The following is a 20184-nucleotide window of genomic DNA, read 5'->3' as shown; positions in this document are numbered from 1 at the left end:
TAGATGTTTTTCTTATAGCCTAGTTTAGATCCTATAGCACATATCATTTACTCTATAAACATTTGCCATTCTGAAGAAAATTAATTCAATTATTAATCCTGATAGGCTTCCACTTTGCATTCGTGTACATATAATATAGTTCCCTAGTCTTTAAAAAATACTGGCCTTATGGTACTTATTTAATGTGCTCTAACATAATAGTAATAACATAATAATGGTCCTATGAGGGAATTGCACAGTGGTGGAAGAAGTATTCAGATCCTTTACTCAAGTACAAGTACCAATACAGTAATGCAAAAATACTCCATTACATTACAAGTAAAAGTCCTACTTGAAAAAACCTACTTAAATTATTTTATAGTATAAAAGTAAAAGTACTTGTTCTGCAGTGACTGATTATTACTGTATATATGACATCATTAGATTATTAATACTGAAGCATCAGTGTGTAAACTGCATGTTACTGTTGTAGCTGCTGGAGGTGGAGCTAGTTTGAACTACTTTATATACAGTTAGCTTCTTTTTTTTTCTCTAATCTTTTATTTTTAGTGAAACATTGGATCATTTGAACATTTGTTGAAATGAAACCATGTGAGAAGTTTAGAGGGAGAAATCACTATTTGGTGGAGCTGTTAACAACTCATAGACATCTGCTACACACTGCTTTATGTAAGACGTCAAAAGCCAAAAAGGTCGGAAACCACTGGTTTCATCTTTAACAATGTGTTGTATTATAAAAACTTGTTATATTATCCATTGTGTCAAATCTTCATCTGATAAGTAACTAAAACTGTCAAATAAATGTAGTGGATAAATGTGGAAATAAATGTACAATATTTCCCTCTGAAATGTAGTAAAGTGGAAGTATAAAGTAGCATCAAATGGAAATGCTCAAGTAAAAGTACAGTGAGTAAATGTACTTATTTACTTTCTGGAGTTGCATATGGAGCTGCAGTGACATCGTGTAAGCCTGCATGGTGAGTTTTAGCACATGTCTCATGTCTGTGCATGTTGTGTGTTGTACCCTGCTGCAAGATACATTTCCCCTGGGTGACAAATAAAGCTCTGGTTGAAATAAATGTAAAACAGTTGCAACAATTATTGTTGAATGGGAACAAGAAATCCTTTAAATAACATAGACTGTCTGTTTATGATAAACACAAAGTAGCCAAGGCCAAAAATGAAACAAAATGGATATGACTCTCAGCCCTGAGATGACACTGCCACTTTAAAGAGTTCACAGTTCACCGCTACACGTGGTTAAATCAACATGGCAGCGCGCTGCACAGCTCAGTGAGGAGTGCAGTTAGAAATACATGTAAAACGGTAAGAAACCCCCCCAAAACATCATCTGGATTATCTTTGTAGTCAGTGTCGCCGTTCTCAATATTTAGCATGATAGGAAACGATAAATTGTCAGATATAAAAATAGATACCAATAAATTGTTTTGTGTAAACAAGGAAGAAAGCAGTGAGTCAGTGTTGTTTAGCTAACATTAGATACTTCTGTAAACTGTTTAGGTGATAAAAAGCTCTTAATATGATTTGTATATTATCTTATATATACAGTTACTGTAGCTATGATCTCACATAGCTTCTAACTATCGGTGCTTTTACAGTTACGTGTATATTCATGCAAACATATTGCTGCACTTTCTCATTTCCGTTTTGACAGACTAAGTTACTTCTTCTGAAAGTCGTGAGAAGACCCACAATAGTGTCAAAGCCACTTTTAAAGGATAGGTTCACAACTTTTCAAGTGTGTCTTCATACTGGCTGTTAAAAGATCCCCTTCAAATATAATTTCAATGCAAGTGATGGGGGCAAAATTTTCTGGTTCTGTGAAAAAGTGCATTTAAAAGTGTATCTGAAGCTTATAGGAGGCTTCAGCAGTCAGAGTTAGTCAGATCAAGTGGATATCTGTCACATTTACAGTCTTTTTAGCATCAAATTCCCTCTTTGTGTTTCCCTGTTGAGCTGATGTAGATGTATAGTAACAAAAAGAGGGACTTTGACACTAAAAAGACTGTAACATTGAAAGATATCTCCTTGATTTGACTCATTTGTGCGGCTGAAGCTTCATATTAGTGTCACATAAACTTTTAAATCCATTTTTGCACAGAAGGAGGACTGTGGATTTTGTCCCCATCACTTACATTGTAAGTGTATTATGCAGGGATCTTCTAATGGTCATCATGAACAGGAGGAATGATTATGGCATGACAAACATGTTTCATGTATTCATTTGTTTTAAGACAGACTTGGAAAATTGTAAACCCTTCCTTTAATCTTTGTTTTTGAGAGTAAATCAGTATCAAACAGTCTTCTAACTGGTTTAGTCGTTTTACAACCAAACAGAGCCATGGCAGATGTCAGTAGCAGCCCTGTAGCTGATGCACCAGCTGCAAAGGAGGAGAAGCCCGATGACGTCCCCCAGGACTCCACAGATGATGTCAAAGCTGAAGGAGAGAGCGAGGCAGCCTCTGACCCCAGCATGTACCGCTACATCAAAGAGGACCTCTTCACATCTGAGATCTACAAAGTAGAGATCAGGAACCTGCCCAAGTTCATCGGCTTCAACGACCTGAAGAAGTTCCTGGCCAAGCACAGCCTCAACCCACACAAAATCAAGCTGTTCGGCAGGCAGACGTTTGCTTTCGTCACCTTTAAGAATGAGGAGGAGCGTGACAAGGCCATGAAGATGGTGCACGGGATGCAGTGGAAGGGCCAGGTGCTGAGTGTCAGGCTGGCCAAGCCCAAAGCGGACCCTATCCTGAGGAAGAGGAGGCAGGAGGAGGGAGAGGGTGCGGGAGGGCAGCCCCCATCCAAGCGAACAGAGGCGGATGAGGAGGAGGAGCCGCTCAGTGTCCAGATCGCCAACGTGGTGACTCCTCTGTGGAATGTGCCTTATGAGGAGCAGCTGAGGAGGAAGGAGCAGGAGGTGGTGGCGGTTCTGCAGAGGCTGGCCAAGTGAGTGGTATCATTTACATGGAGTCAAATCAGATCAACATCAACAGGCTAATAACATGTTTTATGGAATCTCCTGACGGCCAGTATTCTGTGTTGACATTCAGTAACTCCAAGTTTGACCATCTTTCATTCTCGTCAGTGTGGGAATCACTTGAAACAGTATTTAGACCATCACATTAAATCTTTGTGGTTTTTTTATGAGTTAAGCATTATTGCAGATTTTACAGACTGACTGTGTAAAACTCTGCTCTAAACATTACGGGGAAAATGATAAATCTGCATGGGTAACGTTTTGCAGAGGAAAAAATACACTCGCTGTACAGTCGGCACTAAATGCCACCTTGTTTTATTTTTCAGAGAGATTGGCAGCACCAACAAAGCCATGCTGCCCTGGCTGTTTGCACAGAAAGGAAAATATAACAAAATGTGTTGTCCTCTGGAAGCCATTCGACCGTCTCCTACACTGGTACGTGTCACTTGTTAATGAGATACACATATTACATGCATATTTTGCAATGCAAAAATGTAAAAAAACTTGCTGGTTGCACTTTCACCAGTTAGAGGATTTGCTGCTTAGGTCTGTTTTTATATCACTGTAAATGGAATATTTTGCGGTTTTGTTGTTGAACAAAACAAGACATTAGAGGACGTCATCTTGGGCTCTGGGAAACTGATACAGCATCTTCTGTCATTTTAAAGACCAAACAACTAAAAATAATCTGCAAATTAATTGATAATGAAAATAATTGCTAGTTGCAGCCCTACTTTCCAACATCCGCCACTGGACAGCTAAAAGATATATATATATTTTTTTAGGGTTGCAACTAACCAACAATTATTTTCGTTATCAAATTGGTAATTTTTTTTGACTCATCGATTCATTGTTTACTCAAAAAAAATACAAAATACAAAAAATGTCAGAAAATGGTGAAAAATGCCTGCAACAATTTCCTGAATCCCATTGTGATGTCTTCAGATTACTTGTCTTGTCTGACCAACAGTCCAAAACTACAAGACAGTTAATTGACAGTGATATAATAAAGAGAAAAGCAACATATCATCACATTTTAGGAGCTGGAAACAGAGAAAGTTTTCATAATATTTCAGAGCTCAATTAAAATGAAACTTGAAATGCAGTGTTGTCTAATCCCTCTAACCTCGGTCACATTTCTCCAACTTTATCATGGCAGACAGAGTACAGAAACAAGTGCGAGTTCCTCATTTCAGTGGGTGCGGATGGTGAGGATAAGACCATCGGTTTCCGCCTGGGGAAGTATAAAGGTGGCTCGTGTGCTGTGGTGGGGCCAGCGGACACGTGTCACGTCTCAGCCGAGGCCAAGAGAGTTGTCAGCGAGTTTCAAAAGTTCATCAGGTGTCCACATAATTCACATAAATGGGTTTCACAGGTGTAAAGAAAATTGACATGTCACATTTTAAATTAGCACCAAAGCATCTTTTTAACAGCTGACATGTTTCACACACTGGGGAGTATTTACTCCAAATATAAAGCTTAACCTTGAAGCATTTAAATAATTCATATCATATCATTGATATCATTTGAGTCGATGTGAAATTTTAGTTTGAATTGAAATGAATTCATAATCACGGTCACTTTCATGTCATGTTAACACATTTCAAATTGTGCCCCCTTCATTATTTAAAATACAGAACAACACCGTACTCTGTATACAGTCCTGAAACATATGAAGGCCACTGGAAGCAGCTGACTGTACGCACTACAAGGACCAAACAAGCCATGGCTGTAGTGTTCTTCAACCCACAGGTAAAGAAATGTTCTCTCTTAACAAACTGTCTGATTTCTTTCCCTTTAAGACTGCAAATGCACTTGACATGTGGATTGTAACCAGATGATTAAGTCTGTTTTGTAGTTACAGCTGAGCAAGCACACCATCAAGGTCTCTTATTGATAAAATCTTTTTTCTCTCCCTCTTTCTGCTTTTGTTCTCTTGTTCAATGACTCTAGAAACTTGAGGAGGAAGAACTGGATGCATTGAAGAGCTCCATGAGGAAGTACTTTACAGAAGGAGAGGGGAAAGACAGCGGCGTCACCTGTCTTTACTTTGTTAGAGAGGGTCAAAGGTGAGAAAGAAAAATCATGATGCTCAATGAGTCACAATCCCTCAGTATTCAGAAGAACTGCAGGAGAGACGGCGGGGACTAGACTATAGAAATGTCTACATATACGTACTGTAGATTGAGCTAAATGTGTGTTTTTGGCTGCCAAGGACTTCTCCCAACCTTGAAGACCTGCCCTGTGAGCTGGTGGCTGGAGAGGGCTGCATTCATGAGGAACTCCTCGGTCTAAAATTCAGAATATCTCCTCATTCCTTCTTCCAGGTAAGAAAGAGAAACGGCTTGATTATTAATTAACCTCAAATATTTCCAGAACCACCAAAAGTTCCCCAACAGTTGCATGTTTATTTTTACAACACACAACTGCATGATGGTTCCTAGTTTTGCAACACAACTGTAAACCTCCATGCACTTAACATCCTCCCTTTTGAATTAATACCATAAAGTGTGTGTTACCTGCCAGGTGAACACAGGAGCAGCAGAGGTACTGTACTCTGCAGTGGGGGAGTGGGCCCAGCTGGATCAGGACAGCACGGTGCTGGATGTGTGCTGTGGGACAGGAACCATCGGCATCTCTCTGGCCAAGGTAACGTGTGAATATGTTGTGAGATTCAGAAATGTTGTTCAATTTAAAAACTGCACAAGAAGCTTTTCCTGACTGTATGTAGACACTACATGATACACATCTGGAAGCCTCTTTATCAAAATCGCAACATGATAACGACATGTTTACAGTCCAGAAGCTCTGAATTTGAGATTTTGAAAAATGAACCTGTAATATTATATTTGTTCTGGAATATATATATATATATTTTCTGGCAAGCTGTGACGTCTTTGTGGCTTTTGTCTCCAGAGGGTGAGGAAGGTGATTGGGATCGAGCTGTGCCAGGAAGCAGTGGAGGATGCCAAAGTTAATGCAAAGCTCAATGGTAAAACACCAGATAACAGTCGTCAGTGATTTGCAGTGTCATTTGCTGTAGGACTGTTTAAACTGATAGGAATGAAGCTGCTAGTAGATTTTTGGTATTGAGATTGGAGTTTGTGATAAGCATAAAGTTCCTGATAATGGAGTTCCTGAAGGTGGTAGTGATAAGATAGATGAGATAGATGATCAGCCTCAGTATTCACCATTATTATACCTACATAACAGAAAATAGAAGCTTTGTAGTACAGGCCCCTGGTTTCACAAAGTGACCTTTCCTTGTTTTCCACCTCTCTGATTTATTGATTTATTTCATCTGTTTGTATTTTAAGGTCTTAGTAATATTGAGTTTCACTGTGGAAAAGCTGAGGATGTGTTCCCCAACATTCTCAATGCTCTTGTGTCACCAAACGTCACAGCCATCGTGGATCCACCAAGGGCAGGCCTGCGTGAGTAAAAACAACAACCAAAACACGACAACTGAAATCAATTTACTCAAAGGTGTGTAACAGATCAGGTTGTTGTTTTAATGAAACAGATTCCAAGGTGATACTCGCCATCAGGAGAGCAGAGCATCTGAAGAGGCTGGTTTATGTGGCGTGTAATGCCAAAGCAGCCATGACCAACTTCATTGAGTGAGTCATTATCTCTTCGTTTTTTGGCTCTCATAAGCAGCAGTTAAGATTGAATCAATTTGTCGCTATTAGCTCCGTTAACTGACTTTTATTAGAGACAATTAAAGCCAGAATAAATGATACTGTCACATCAGCTATCATTCTGAATAATGGCATGGTATAAAATGGTAAATCTAGGTGTATTATAGTTATGTTTATATTTCTAGTCTGTATTCTATTTTAGTTATCCTGTTAATTTAGCCTTTAATTGCATTTTTTTTCTTTACCTACCTCATTGTTTTTGTGTTTTGATGTATGTCAAGTGGCTGCTGTAACACTAATTTCCCTTCGGGTTTAACAACGTACTCTATCTATCTTGTGTTGACATTCTTTTTCTCATCAGCCTGTGCAGAGCGCCATCCAACCGAGTTCACGGAGCCCCGTTCCGTCCAGTGCGAGCGATGGCCGTGGATCTGTTCCCTCAGACCATGCATGTCGAGATGCTCCTGCTGCTGGAAAGAGTGGACTACAACTCCCAGCAGCAGCAGAGCAGCAGCAATAAGGAAGAGACAGGATCTTAGCCTGTTTCAGGCCCTGTACAGTTTGATAGGGCTTTGATGCCCAGTGGAGCTTTCAACAGTAGAAAAATGAATGCATACACTCAGTACTCTCAAGGAAAAATAACTGTTAATGGTAGCACTCTTTCCTCTGTCACGTGCACCTGCAAGGCAATCCTAAGTTTAAATCGTCATTTACCACTCAACTGTAGTTGCATCTATAAATGTATTGACCCTTTACCTAATGTAAAGTGTCTGATCCAGTTAAGTCTTTATTTTGTCATGCATTATTCATTTGTGCTTCTTGTTCAGTTAAAACTTTACGCATTATTTTGCTTAAATTGAGCGCTATGGACTGTGATATGACTGATGATCCTGGATCCAGGTGTCTCTTTACCTAATATGCCTTTTTAGTTAAAGAACTTTAGTCAGCCACATTTGTTCATAAATAAACTGTTTTGTGAACTATGTCAAGAGCTTAATTTGATCAGGCTTCAAATTAGTTTTGATTTCCTTCAGCTACACTGTTCAACTGTAAAAGAGGAAAACACTGCACTAATGAGTACTATGGAAGATTTCCTTATTAAAAGTGCAACCTTGGTTTGTAAATCGCCTCTTGTTTCTGAGTGTTTCATCATTCTGACACTGAATAAAACAAAAAGCCCTTCTAGTTATTAGTCAAGACATTTTATTTTGCATAACAAATATCACTGAAGTCATGGAGCTCAGGTTGCAATATACTTCATTTTCCTAGGCAGCAACATCTCAAACAAGTCATTGGTACAACTCAACAGCAAAACATGCAAATGCAGTATTTTTTTTTCTTCTTCTCACACTGACACACATTTGGCAAGATGACAAGCGTACAGAGGGGAAAACACATTCTTAAAGCAATCTACAACATCACATCAGCCTTGTGTCTAAACAGCGATGTGTCCATGTATGTTTAGTAGAAAAAGCACAGGCCAAATACTTGACAAAGAATGCACAGCAGTTTCTATTTTGTTCCAGCAAGTAATGCGTCTATTTTCCTTTGTTTTTATAGATTAGTTTCTACTGTACAGTTTGCAGCAACATTAAGTATTCTATAAAATGCATAAGACTGTATTTAAGCTTTGGTTTACACTGTTTCATCAGCTTGTGTTGGACGAAATGACTTGATCGCATTCTGTTCATGTCAGTGTACCAACTTAATTTTGCAAGGCTGCCTTTTGAAAAATGTATTCTACTTGTGGTTAGAAAATATGATCAAGACGCATGATCAGCTGTCACAAGGATGGCAAACGTACACAAACAAAATACACAATCCATTAAGACAAGTCTTAAAAATCTGCACATGCTGTAGGCAATTTTCTTAAAGTATCGGTTGTCTTATAGGCTGTCATTAAAAATACTAACTGGCTAAACAATAAATGCTTTATCAAGTAAAGGGGGCTTGGTCTTTCCACTTCCGGTTGAAGGGTATTTTAGGTCCAATTTACTGTGTATACTCTGAGCCCTTCATGAAATGGATTAACTAAGGCAACATGTAGCCAACAGGATTTCTTCTAAGGGCACCACAAATGAAAAACAACTGAAATGTACTAAATGATTAGTTGGTGTGCATGGCGTTAGTACTTTAATATAAAGTCGACATGTTGAAATGCTAGCGAGAACTAAGAGCATAAAAGAAATGTTCCTTTACCTTTTATATTACAGTACTCTATGGCCCTGTGCTTAGGTTAGCTGCAGTGTTGGCATGGGGAGCAGGACGTCAGTTTCTTGTATCGCCAAAGGAAAAAAAAAAACAAACAACAACAACAACAAAAAAAAGAAAAGGCAACAAGTCCCTCTAAATACAAAGGTCACCTCCCAGCATCCTAAAAGCAGTGATTTCAGGACAGGACATGAGTGCATAACGATAGCTCTGAATAGTGAACACTTCACAACGCATGTTTTTTTAAATCGTGCAAACCAAGACAACTGTCCATTCTGAGGAAAAATAAAATGGCATATTTGTATTCACCACCCAAAATATCCAAAACACCGACCATTAAAATACGCAATAAACAAGTAATTTAATTTACCAATTAAATGAATGGTATTAATACACGAGTATTAGTAGTCCCTTTCAAATACTTTAAGCACAAACAAAACTACAGGTGCTGGTACTGTAAGATTGCGGCTGTTGAAAACGACATTTCATAACAAAACCAAGGAGTGTAGTGGTTGTTTGAAGTTGGAGGAACATGCATTTTATTATGTTATCAAATCTTGGGAACTTCTCTGCACCCTTGGTGATTTCTCCTAGTGCCATACATAGTAAGGATGCATCTAGAGAGGTAGATGATATTTGCTCTACGGTCTGTTAGTGCATTTAGTTCTACCCTGACATCTACCAGCTGAACCAATAAAACGTGGGCGAAGCAAGCAAGCAAGCAGTTCTACCGGCTTTCTCAATGTGTTACTATATTGCCATTAGATCTCAGTGATGCATAATTAAGTGAAAGATGGTGTGTGTGATGTCTGACAGTGACTGGGTTTCAGTGCCGTGCTTCATCAGTGATTCTGATGGACGTTAAACGTCGACAGTGCAGAGGGGTTCGCTCCCGGGCTGAGCAGACTCCATGATGGTCATCTTGGGTTTCTTCCTGGTTTCCTCCTGGTGTACAAATACAATAAAGCACATTGTATGTCACATTTACTTGATCAATCCAGCTGTAGGGTTTCTGTGCTCTGCACAACAGGAAACAATTCTTACCCTCTGCTTGGCCAGTTTCCTCATTTCTTCTTGCAGTTTGTTCAAGATGTGAAGGTTTGGCTTGTTCTTTTTGGCATACTGCTGAAGCTCGATCACGCTCTTGTCAGAGCTCTCCTGAAAAAGAGCAGTTGTTCGAAAAGTCATGGAGACATACTTGCATAATAAAGAACTATCTTCAATACAAGAACATTGCTGTTTACATTTCACTAGTTGTTCTCTGAAGAAGCATCATCTGAGCAACATGTTAATGAACAATTTTATCTAAAATGGTCTGATAATTGCTCCACAAAGCCATTTGAAGAGTTTGTGCAGAGAGACATTGTGATTGCTTTTAGAGTTTCAGTGTTAACTTTAATGTGTATTAACAAGCAGTACTGCCAAACCAAAATGATCCTCTCGAAACCAGATATGAAATATTTACTTTAAATGAAGCTCAAGGCGAAACAGAAAAATAAATAAAAGCAAACTTTTCTGTAGTGAAGTTATCCATGAATACAGAAGCTTTGCAGCAGGTACTAACTGAGAATACGCACCTTCTTCACCATCTTATTGCTCTCTCTGCCATACATTCGCAGCAGTGAGCCCCAATTCTTGACGTGGGGATGAAGCATCTGCAAGATCTTCTGAGATGCTAGTTGTTTGCCGACCCTCTTGTTCTTGCCTGGTGGCAAAGATAATAAATGTACAAAACCTGTCACTGTAGGAATGTGTGCTGTGGTTCTATTCAGGACAGCAGGCGGCAAATGTAAAGTTTAAAACTGACATGTAGAACTATGTAAATTAAATGTCAACAGTAACATTGATTTAAAGCTGTGCGTTAATAGCATCAAATTCTCAAATATTACTTAGTCCTAAAGCAAATACAGAGAGCTAACACTTCATTTTCCACGCCTGAAATGTTAATCGTAACTGTTAAAACACACCACCTGTCTCACAATGTGTGTAGATGAGGATTAGGGTTTACTTACACCAACCACGCACTGTATGCTTCCCACAAGTCATCACGTATTCACTCTTCTGGTTTTTTCCTGGGATCACCTCAAATTTAATGCTGGTGTCTCCCATCCCATGGTTTCTGCAGGCACACAACAACATTTAATTTCACAGAAATATCTGAAACCTTTGACTGTCGCACATTGTTACCTTCTGCAGCAGTGAGGGAACAGGTCAGACAGTAAAGGTGGCAGAGTTGTTGTAATAGACGATGCGGAGGCCTGTTCACCATTAGCAACAAGGACAGGTTCTAGCCAGAAAGCTGATCAACATTTCTCAACGGCAGAGTACAAAGAATGTTTTAACCTATGCAACCAATAAACTGCTTGAAATCACTCATTTGAACATAACTTAAACTGTAATTTTATCACTGTAGATATATTGTGTCGGTCTGTTTTATAACACTCAACTATATAGATGAACACATTTAATTATGTACAAACTACAGATATGAGGTTCCAATTTTACGACAAAGATTTACTTTCTTGGTGGACTTGCTGTATGTGTTGCTTCTTACCTTTTAAGGCACTCATGAAGAATCTGATATGGCGAAAGTAGTCCTGCTTTGTTGGTCAGCTCATACACTCTTGAGTCTTCTATACTGATATGATTAAAATACTGTGGGACAGAGCACACTGAACGTTATCTCTGCATTAACCTTCAAAAGGACACTTTCTACATCCCTTACCTCCCTCAAATATTGGTGATGCTTATACTGAAATCATCTTATAAATATCAAAAATGGGAAGAGAAGTACCTCCAGTTCATCACCCTCAACAGGCTTCTCCTCAGACGTCTGCTTCACAAAGTCAGGGATGAGGATTTCCAGTGTGGCTCGAGCTGGAGTTTACACCAAATTAGCAGTCAGAGAGGGAGCCAATACCAGTCACATTTCAATCAACATGCAAAAGTGCAACTACCTTTTGTATTCTTAGTGTAGGAAGGGTGTGACATGAGGGGAAATCATCACATTGTACTCACTTCTAGCACTGACAGTAATTGTGACATACACCTACAAACAAATCACAATGCCAAGTAAGTAAAGAAATTACCAGCTTTATTCTTGGCAAGTTTTTTACTGCTTGCGGTTCCTGTGCCGTAAGTTACTCCGTCTATAATGACTGACGCTCCAAAGGGTTCACTTGGGTTCTCTGTGGGACACAAAAACTTGGTTTGATTTGATATGAATGTTGTAATGCTTTAATGATGTCATTTATTACAGATGTAAAAGCAGTTTAGTCTGCACACAGGCTGTAGAGGGTGGTAATGTACAAAGTTGTAGATGTTTAAAAAAAAAGTGGAGAGTGTGACATAGGACTTCAAATACCCAAAAGGAAAACTTACCACATTCAAAAAAGTTGTAAACAGGTCGAACCTTTAGGACACGTTGCATATATTCATGTAAGATGCAAACTTCAGACTTTCCGTTAGGGTTGATGACAAATTCTGATTAAAAAAAGAGAGTTGTGTCAATAAACAACACAATGAAATGACCACTTCAACAATCTTAGTAAAGATACTTCATATTCAGAAATAACAGACATAAAAGGCTTTTTAAAGTTTGATACACTTTAACTCTGAGTTTGAGTTCCCTCTTTGCACAGAGAAAATGCAGACAATAAGTTTTGAAATAGTTATAGTAGTAATAGTAATAGATTTTTGGATGACCATGGCTTAGCTATATAAGGCTTCACGGGTAATTATTTGTTTACATGAAGTCAAGACATTCACAAAATGTATTATTTTTCTAACTTACCCTTCTTGGTGGGAGCATCTTGGACTGACAGTGTGATGAGTTTTTGGTTCGCAGGCAGGATGGGTCTCTCTGACTCTGCCTGCTTCCTCTTTACGTCTCTGTTGAACTGCCTTCGCTCAGCCCAGGTACGGAACTTCTTCACGGTCACTTGTTCAAAGTCAAAGCATTTTTCCAGGTACTGGCGAAAGTCTTCAAGTTCTGTGGAGGTTTTATAAAGTTATTAAGTTAATGGATTTTACACAAAAACAGCTTGGCGATAAGTTCTTGCAGCAACAAAAACACAACATTTAAAATCATATCGGTGGCAATGCCGTGGTCCAGGGACCTCATTTAACAAAATGCGTAAAGTATTTTTTGGTGTACACATTTTTGCCTTTTGTGCAAACATAATGGTATGGATCCTTTTATGCTCAGTTTCATAAATGAGGCCCCAGGTCCCTGCAGTCTACTATAAAAAAGTTCTTACCTATAGACTCATCCTTGCACACCTCCACCTTGGCCTTGACTTGTCCTAGGGCTCCTTGGGCAGTGTCACAGGGCTGGGACTCCTTACCCTGCTGGCTGTGATTGGTGGTGACATCTCCATCCAGGCCACAGTCAGCCATACTAGAGGCAGGGGCGTCGTCCTGCTCCTCGGTCGCGGTGTCTGACTTGCCTGCTCTCTCTTCACCGTTGGCCTCCTCACTGGGCTTGACAGGAGACTCCTCTGCATTAGGAATCACCTCCCCATTCAGCTCCCTTTCCTCCCGTTCCTTCATTTTCTTGTAGTGTAGGCAAGGGATGCTGCTGGTGGGCGGGTCATGTTTCTGTATGAAAAAAAGAAGAAAAAAAAAAGAAAAGAGGACCAAGAGTTGTAACAAACTGTGTAGACAGTATTGTCAGTTTTCCCTGACTTTCAAGAACTAAGCTGGAGTGCTTTCATGACCTTTAGAGGGTTATTTACTGTTTCTCAACTCTGAAAGGGGTAGACTGTCAGTTACACTTACATTTATGAAAAAAGTGGAAAATAAAAATAAATATGTGCTGGAAATTTTCTGTTAAATGACCTCTTTTGAACTTCTGTTTTTCTTCTTCTTTTGCCAATATTGGCAGAGGAGCCGGTTTTCACACACGTAAAATCCTTTGAATCTAAACATTATTACCTGAGTGGAAAAACCATTTGTCCAATGCAATGTCATAGTAACTTCAGCAACAGTAAACCTACAACTTACAATGTTTTCATCCCCACTTAAGGGTGTTCTAAAAAACTGATACACTTTTCATGTCAGTGTGATAAGTTATTTAAACATGAAACTTGTGTTGCATCTTACCCTAATACTTCCAGTCCCGAGGAAGTAGGGCCTGGACCAGGTTACCACTCTGGTCTCTCTGTGCAGGTAGACTGGAATGCCCGAGTTATGGAATGTCATGATCCATCCGTCAGGTAGAGGCTCGGTGGGTGGTCGCCCCCGACCTGGCACAGAGAAGACCTCATGTAAATACCTGCGCTAATTACTACACTCTTACTGCATGTAGTAAACTCTTTGAATTATTAGAACGCGATTGTGTGTTACCACAAAAGTGATACCACTATTTGGTTGTGCAGAGCTTACCACATCTGCTAAACAATTTCCTGGAGGAACCCTGCATTGTAATCTATATCAGCAATACAGATAATTATGAATCACACTTACAACCGTTCTATAAGTTTTATCATTTTACTGCAAAATCCACTCATATCCTGTGTGTAGCTGATACTTTAATATCACAGTATGGTGCTCTAGTGCTGGGTGATATGAATGAAATGAAATATCACAATATTTATGACCAAATATCTCGATATCGATATTGCGACAATATTGTAGGGATGACTACTGGTGCTTTCACAAAATATTTACACAATGAGATTTTTATTAAATCATCGTTAGTAATGTGGATATAGTGATTAAGTGGATAAAGTCAAATAATAGAACAGCCAGATCAGTCTGGTAAATTCAGAAAATTACATCACTTTAATGTAATGCAGCCTTTGAAACCAGGACACTTATGCCGTATCACAATATTACGATATCTGAAATCTAAGACGATATCTATTCTCATATCACAATATTGATATAATATTGATATACTGCACAGCCCTACCGTGCTCCGTTGTACAAAAACCAGATTCAATTTCTACCCGACCCTAAAACAGACAGATCCACCACTCACTCTTCAGGACAGTCTTAATTTTGGTCATCATGGGCTGAACACCTCCTTCACCATCTGACTGATGATCACTGTCCCCACCATATTTTTCCTCTGCTGGACGCATCTTTTTTGGGACCGGCATGCCCTCCTCCAGCAGGGCATCCACATCATTGTCAAACTCCTCCTGGAAGAGTCAGTGGTTAAGGCAGGCAGAGAGGGATGGGTCACCACATTAAGGGAGCTTTGAAAGCCTCAAATGAGAGGAAATATAAACTGATTAAACAACCACAATCATACTAAATTCTACCACAATATGGAAGGGGGGAAAAAAGATCGATTTTTCTGTGGGATCCCTCACCTTGATCCTCCCTCTTTTATTACTGTTACTTGTTATGAAGAGCTTTTGTGTCTGATAGAAACCCAGCATTTAATGGGAGATATTAGATGGCACTAACCTCTTTCAGCATCTCACTTCTTATTTCATCAACAAAGAAATAAACAAAAAGATAACCAAACACTTGCTCAGTGAAACATTTGCATCTTGGCTTTACCAGTCGCACCTAATGATTTTTTTTTATAATAAAAAAGCCAGAACAAACATGTTTTGTCTAGTAATCATGACTATTTGCATTATTGTTTAATCTGCCAATTAATTTACTGTTGAATAAGCCAATAAAAGCAGCAAATCCTTACATCTGAGAAGCTGGAACAAGCAAATATTTGCTTGACAAATAACTACATAAAAAGTTGCTGACTAACTGATATAATAACTATTGCTTCAGCTCTAATATCTAATGCACATACTTTATCAAGTAGTTTGAGCATAACATAAACACCTCAACATTATGTCTTCTGATCCTCTTGATTAAATTTTTATTGTACCATTGATTTACTTAAACTACATTATATGTTCAATACACAGATGCTTTAAAGACCATAAACCAAATGCCCAAACCAAATCCATATCCACCAAATAAAACCAAACTTATCTGCATGGCCATGGATAGATACAACTATTTGTTTCTGTTATGTGGGTGACCTGACACCAGGAACAAGGAGGGTGGTTAAATACACAATTAGTGCAAGATCCAACAACATTTAGGGAAGTGTGGTCTTCATTTAGGGAACCACTAATCACCCTAACAAACCTACTAGCATGCAAGAAAACGCCACTAACTGTGTTGACCTTTGGTATTTGAATGTATTCTACCTAGATTTAGCACTTGAATACTCGTACAGTATTTTACTTGCCACAGTACTGTGAGGATGTTGCATTGCAGCAAATGTTGAGCCAGGTTAAACATTTTTGGCCAGCCAACCTTGTTTTTTTTGCTGTGTCTACAACCCTTCTGTACCAACACAGTTTTCTGTTTAAAAGGAATGACAAGTCTGTGTTTTGTTCTTGACGCAGTACTAACGTCAATCTGAACCCACACTATGGGCTATATTAAGCCTACAGCATTTGGATGACATTTAAGGACAAATTTGGTGTGTGGCTGAACAATTTAAAATGTTGACAATGACAAGTGACACTGCAAACATAGACCTACCTCATAGGAGTAAGCCACAGCCTCGTCATCTGCTTGCTCCTGCTGAACTATGACCTCAGACTTAAAGCCGCCATGTTCTCCATCGTCATGGTCGAGGAAGTTCTCGTAGAAGTCATCCAACTCATCCAGGACAGCAAACTCTACTTTGTTTTCCGCGTCTACCTCAGTTTCCTCCGATCTTCTGCCTGCTGTGTTTCCTGCTGCAGAGCTACCCTCAGCTACCTCCTGCTCGCTAGTCAAGTCATGCAACTCACCATTCAGACCGTCTAAGCCGTCATCCCTGCGTCTCTCCTGTCCTTCGCCTGTGTACAAAACCTTCCTGTCTTTGCTACTGCTGCTTTCAGTGAAGCTTACACAGATCTTAACATCTCGGAGCAGCTTGAGATCTGGTAGAAACTTGGTGACTGGGGGAGCGTGGCGGGCTGTTCTGGGGCACGGTGGGTTGGAACTGGACTCATCTGAGAGGTGGCTACAGAAAGTTACTGAGCCCTTGCTGAGGGGCTGCTGTGGCTTGGCTTCCCCGTCCCCTGGGGTGTATGTGTATCCATCACCACCAGAGCTAACGTCCATTACCTCTGCGTCACTGGACGTTTGCAGGGGAGGTGGTGGAGGTGCTCTGCCCTCATCTTGGCCAAAATCATCAGGTGGCTCCAAGGGGAGAGGGGGTAGAACATCGTAAACATCATCTATCTCCATTTTACTCTAGATTTAACACTACGCCTTACACAAACTGATTATTTATTTTAAAATCTAACCTGTTCAGAGACTTCCTTATCTAAAACCAGAATGCATGCAGAAGCACATCCCTGTATAGACCACGTACCAGAGGTGAATATGCTAAGCTGACTACATTGTTCTTTTCATTAATGTAGACAGCTTTCAGAATCACTGTCTCAATTATTGGAAATCACAATGCATTCAGCTTAATATGGGATCTAGGCACTGATCATCCTCCACTGGGTTCCTTTGGGAGCTGGAAGAAATGAAACAGTGAGAGCAGATGTCAGCAAGAACAACTTAAACGCTCGGTTATAACTAACCTGCTGCCATGATATGGCAGTTGAAGTACCTAGCAGTTATGTAGCTGCAGTAACTGGAATCTAACGCTACAAAAGGATAATTATACGTGGGGATAAGAATAACGCGTAGCATCGTAAAATAAAATGGGAAAGGACCTCGTTTGAGCGCATCTGTCCGGTCTGCAGATGCACAGCGGGCCCCTGGCAACGTTAGCATCAATGCTAACATGCTAACAAGCAACCATCGGACTGTTACAGTTCTAGGCGTCTACATAAATGCTTAGCTACCTCGAAAACATTTAGTCAATGGATAACAGGAATACTCACCGATAAATATGACACAGCTGTCTCCTCTCGGGCACCTAAATACCTCTCTAAATTATTTTATTCTCGACGCGCCGCCATACGGCCTCAGTTGCAGCCCCGCCATCTTAAAGAAAACCACAGCGGTAAACCAGCCCATGCCCCGCCTCCTGGTACCGGCTTCTTCATAATTGGTTGATCACGCTGTCCATCTGCCGACTACTAGTATGACGTTAATGTAAACGCTAGAGTATCCAAACTTAAATCAGCATCAAATTCAGAGTTAAGGGGAAACATAAATAATGATATTTAGCAGCAGGTTCACCGTTTTTGTACCAGTAACACTTATGAAAAAGTGCTAGACATCGTAGAAAAAGCCTGAACGTTGTTTAAACACACTTACAGATTTGTGAAACATTTATTTTGCTTATGAAAACAGAAAGAATTGGCGATTTCACGGATGTTTCTCTATCCAGACCACATTAGACCAGGTCAAGATCAAAAGCCACTATTGGACTTGTCAAATTCTGACTAGATTACCAATGAGACTCCAGAGACTCATTAAAACACTGTTTCAGATTTGTTGTCCTATTGGTAAAAACTGAAAGAGGTGATTTCACTGCTCCCCTCCCCTTTTTTCTGTTTTCATAAGCAAAATAAAGGTTTCACAAATCGGAAAGTGTGTTCAAACAGCATAAGTCTTAACACTTTTTCATAAATGTAAGTGCTCAAAAAACAGAGTATCAGCCACTAAGGGAAACAACATACACGTGCAAACTACATAAGTTTTGCACCATAAACGTACAGTTGTATGCATATATGCCATGGGTGAAAGAACTAAAGAGAAGACAAAAACTGAGAGTGTGGGTCTTTTTTAAGGCTCTGAAAAGGTTGTTTTTATATTCCATTACAAACATGGACCAATTTTATTTGACAGGTAAGCAAGGTTTACTCACTTGTCTGTGGATGCTGCCAAACACATTTATCAAACTAAATGTATATTGTTTTTTTCTGTGCTAAGTGTGAAATCTGTAGATTTTCAAGGGTTACAAGTATAACTGCTATTAACTGTCATCCAAGGTGCTTTGACAGGTAAATGTAATTGAACCATGCTGTCAAGATGTCTACTCTTTCTGCACCTACAGCGGGAGGATGTTTGTGAGCACAGCCTGTTTTCATAGTTTTCTTTTCTTCTGTTCAATCCAGCGACTATAGGAGATAAAGAATGGCTACTTGCCAACTATCAGAATGTATTGAAAATATCCTGAAGTCTTAAACAGACTTCATTAGGATCATGTTTATTGTAATATCTCAACTATCCAGTTGGGGTCACTGTTCACTAACAATAGATCACAACAGCTTTAGCCCTGTGCTTTTATCTGGAATACAGTTTTTTTCCACTATTAATACGGGATAGTTGAGATGGCTTGTTAACTGCATCACATTAAAATTTACATTAGGTTAGGGTAACTTAAGGGTTAAATGCACTGAGATAAATTATGTGTATGTAAACAATATCTATCTAAAATACAACAGTATTTTTCATATTTTTTTGAGATTTAAATCAATGCAGTGATATTGGCCCTGCCTATAACTTTGTATATTCTGTTTTCTCATCATAAAAGGTACAAGAGACCCTTTCCACATCAGATATTTTGACTTATCATGGTAGTAAAAGCACAGGTGTTACTATTTACATTAACAAGCACCCAGAAACCGAAGCAGCTAAATGGAATTCAGCCATAATTAACTTTATTGTTCACACCTGTGCATCTCCCACTGTGATATGTCAAAATGTTCTCTGTGAAAAAGAGAGTAAAGAGTACAGTCTGCTATACACTTTCTTATGCCATCTGGGACAACACATAGCACTATGAAAGTGATGGTAGATCAAAGTACAGGTGATTTTTTTTTTTTAATCAGAAGTCCTATCAGGTTTGAGTTCTGCTTTTGTGGGCTCCTTAAGAGTGATATTAACTGAGGGCACAGCAGCTTAAGTGCAAACTCACTGCAACACACCTCCTCTACACACAAGACATTGGAACTGCTTTTTCAAAACTGGTTTTAGTACTGTATATATGGAGAACATAAAAGGTAACCATGAACTGATAACAACAGAGATCAAATAACTGAATGCCACTTTCTCCGGTTTTAGCTTATTAACCACTTAAAAGCTTTCTTCATGCTGATGAGTATGCATTTTTGCTTTTAAATTGGTGACTCCACACCTTGACCATTAACATGGATGGGTAAATGCGTAAGGAAAAAATACAGAAAGTGAAGTAAAACACAGAAAGTGAAGTAAAATACATCCAGTTTAGAGAAAGGCTCAGCTGTCTTCTTGATTTAGAGTAAAATGTAGAAACCACCAAACAGGTGCACAAACACATCAGGATATGAAGTGGTTACTAAGAAAGTTTTGTTCCTTCCAGTGTTTCTGTGTGTGTGTGTGTCTATCACTAAAACGGTCAGTAGTCATTATCTGGGAAACCAAATG

At 39.3% G+C, this 20184-nt stretch overlaps 2 protein-coding genes across 3 annotated transcripts; one reads left to right on the top strand and one right to left on the bottom strand.

Moving 5' to 3' along the window:
* The first annotated feature begins 1216 nt into the window (after positions 1 to 1216).
* On the top strand, positions 1217 to 7766 carry trmt2a (tRNA methyltransferase 2 homolog A). The gene is made up of 12 exons (XM_067603247.1): positions 1217 to 1326; positions 2359 to 2970; positions 3328 to 3436; positions 4161 to 4342; positions 4639 to 4753; positions 4955 to 5070; positions 5217 to 5328; positions 5528 to 5650; positions 5918 to 5993; positions 6319 to 6435; positions 6525 to 6621; positions 7004 to 7766. Exons 2-12 carry the CDS (start codon positions 2363 to 2365, stop codon positions 7179 to 7181), a joined length of 1833 nt encoding a protein of 610 aa, XP_067459348.1. The 5' UTR covers positions 1217 to 1326; positions 2359 to 2362; the 3' UTR covers positions 7182 to 7766.
* Positions 7767 to 7828: 62 nt separating this feature from the next.
* On the bottom strand, positions 7829 to 17843 carry dgcr8 (DGCR8 microprocessor complex subunit). Of its 2 annotated transcripts, XM_067603234.1 has the most exons (15): positions 17712 to 17843; positions 17189 to 17338; positions 16366 to 17013; positions 14837 to 14999; positions 13957 to 14099; positions 13113 to 13452; positions 12647 to 12844; positions 12235 to 12336; positions 11943 to 12041; positions 11648 to 11730; positions 11408 to 11508; positions 10866 to 10972; positions 10431 to 10558; positions 9898 to 10011; positions 7829 to 9798 (listed from the first exon to the last, which is right to left on the bottom strand). In XM_067603234.1, exons 3-15 carry the CDS (start codon positions 16933 to 16935, stop codon positions 9715 to 9717), a joined length of 2232 nt encoding a protein of 743 aa, XP_067459335.1. In that variant the 5' UTR covers positions 16936 to 17013; positions 17189 to 17338; positions 17712 to 17843; the 3' UTR covers positions 7829 to 9714. The 2 variants fall into 2 exon arrangements, with proteins under 2 accessions (XP_067459335.1, XP_067459325.1); XM_067603224.1 differs by having other exon boundaries at positions 16366 to 17338.
* Between the last annotated feature and the right edge of the window lie 2341 nt (positions 17844 to 20184).

Source organism: Thunnus thynnus, chromosome 2, assembly GCF_963924715.1.
Source record: "Thunnus thynnus chromosome 2, fThuThy2.1, whole genome shotgun sequence".
In the NCBI taxonomy this organism is placed as follows: Eukaryota; Metazoa; Chordata; class Actinopteri; order Scombriformes; family Scombridae; genus Thunnus; species Thunnus thynnus.
This window is presented reverse-complemented; position numbering and strand designations above follow the sequence as displayed.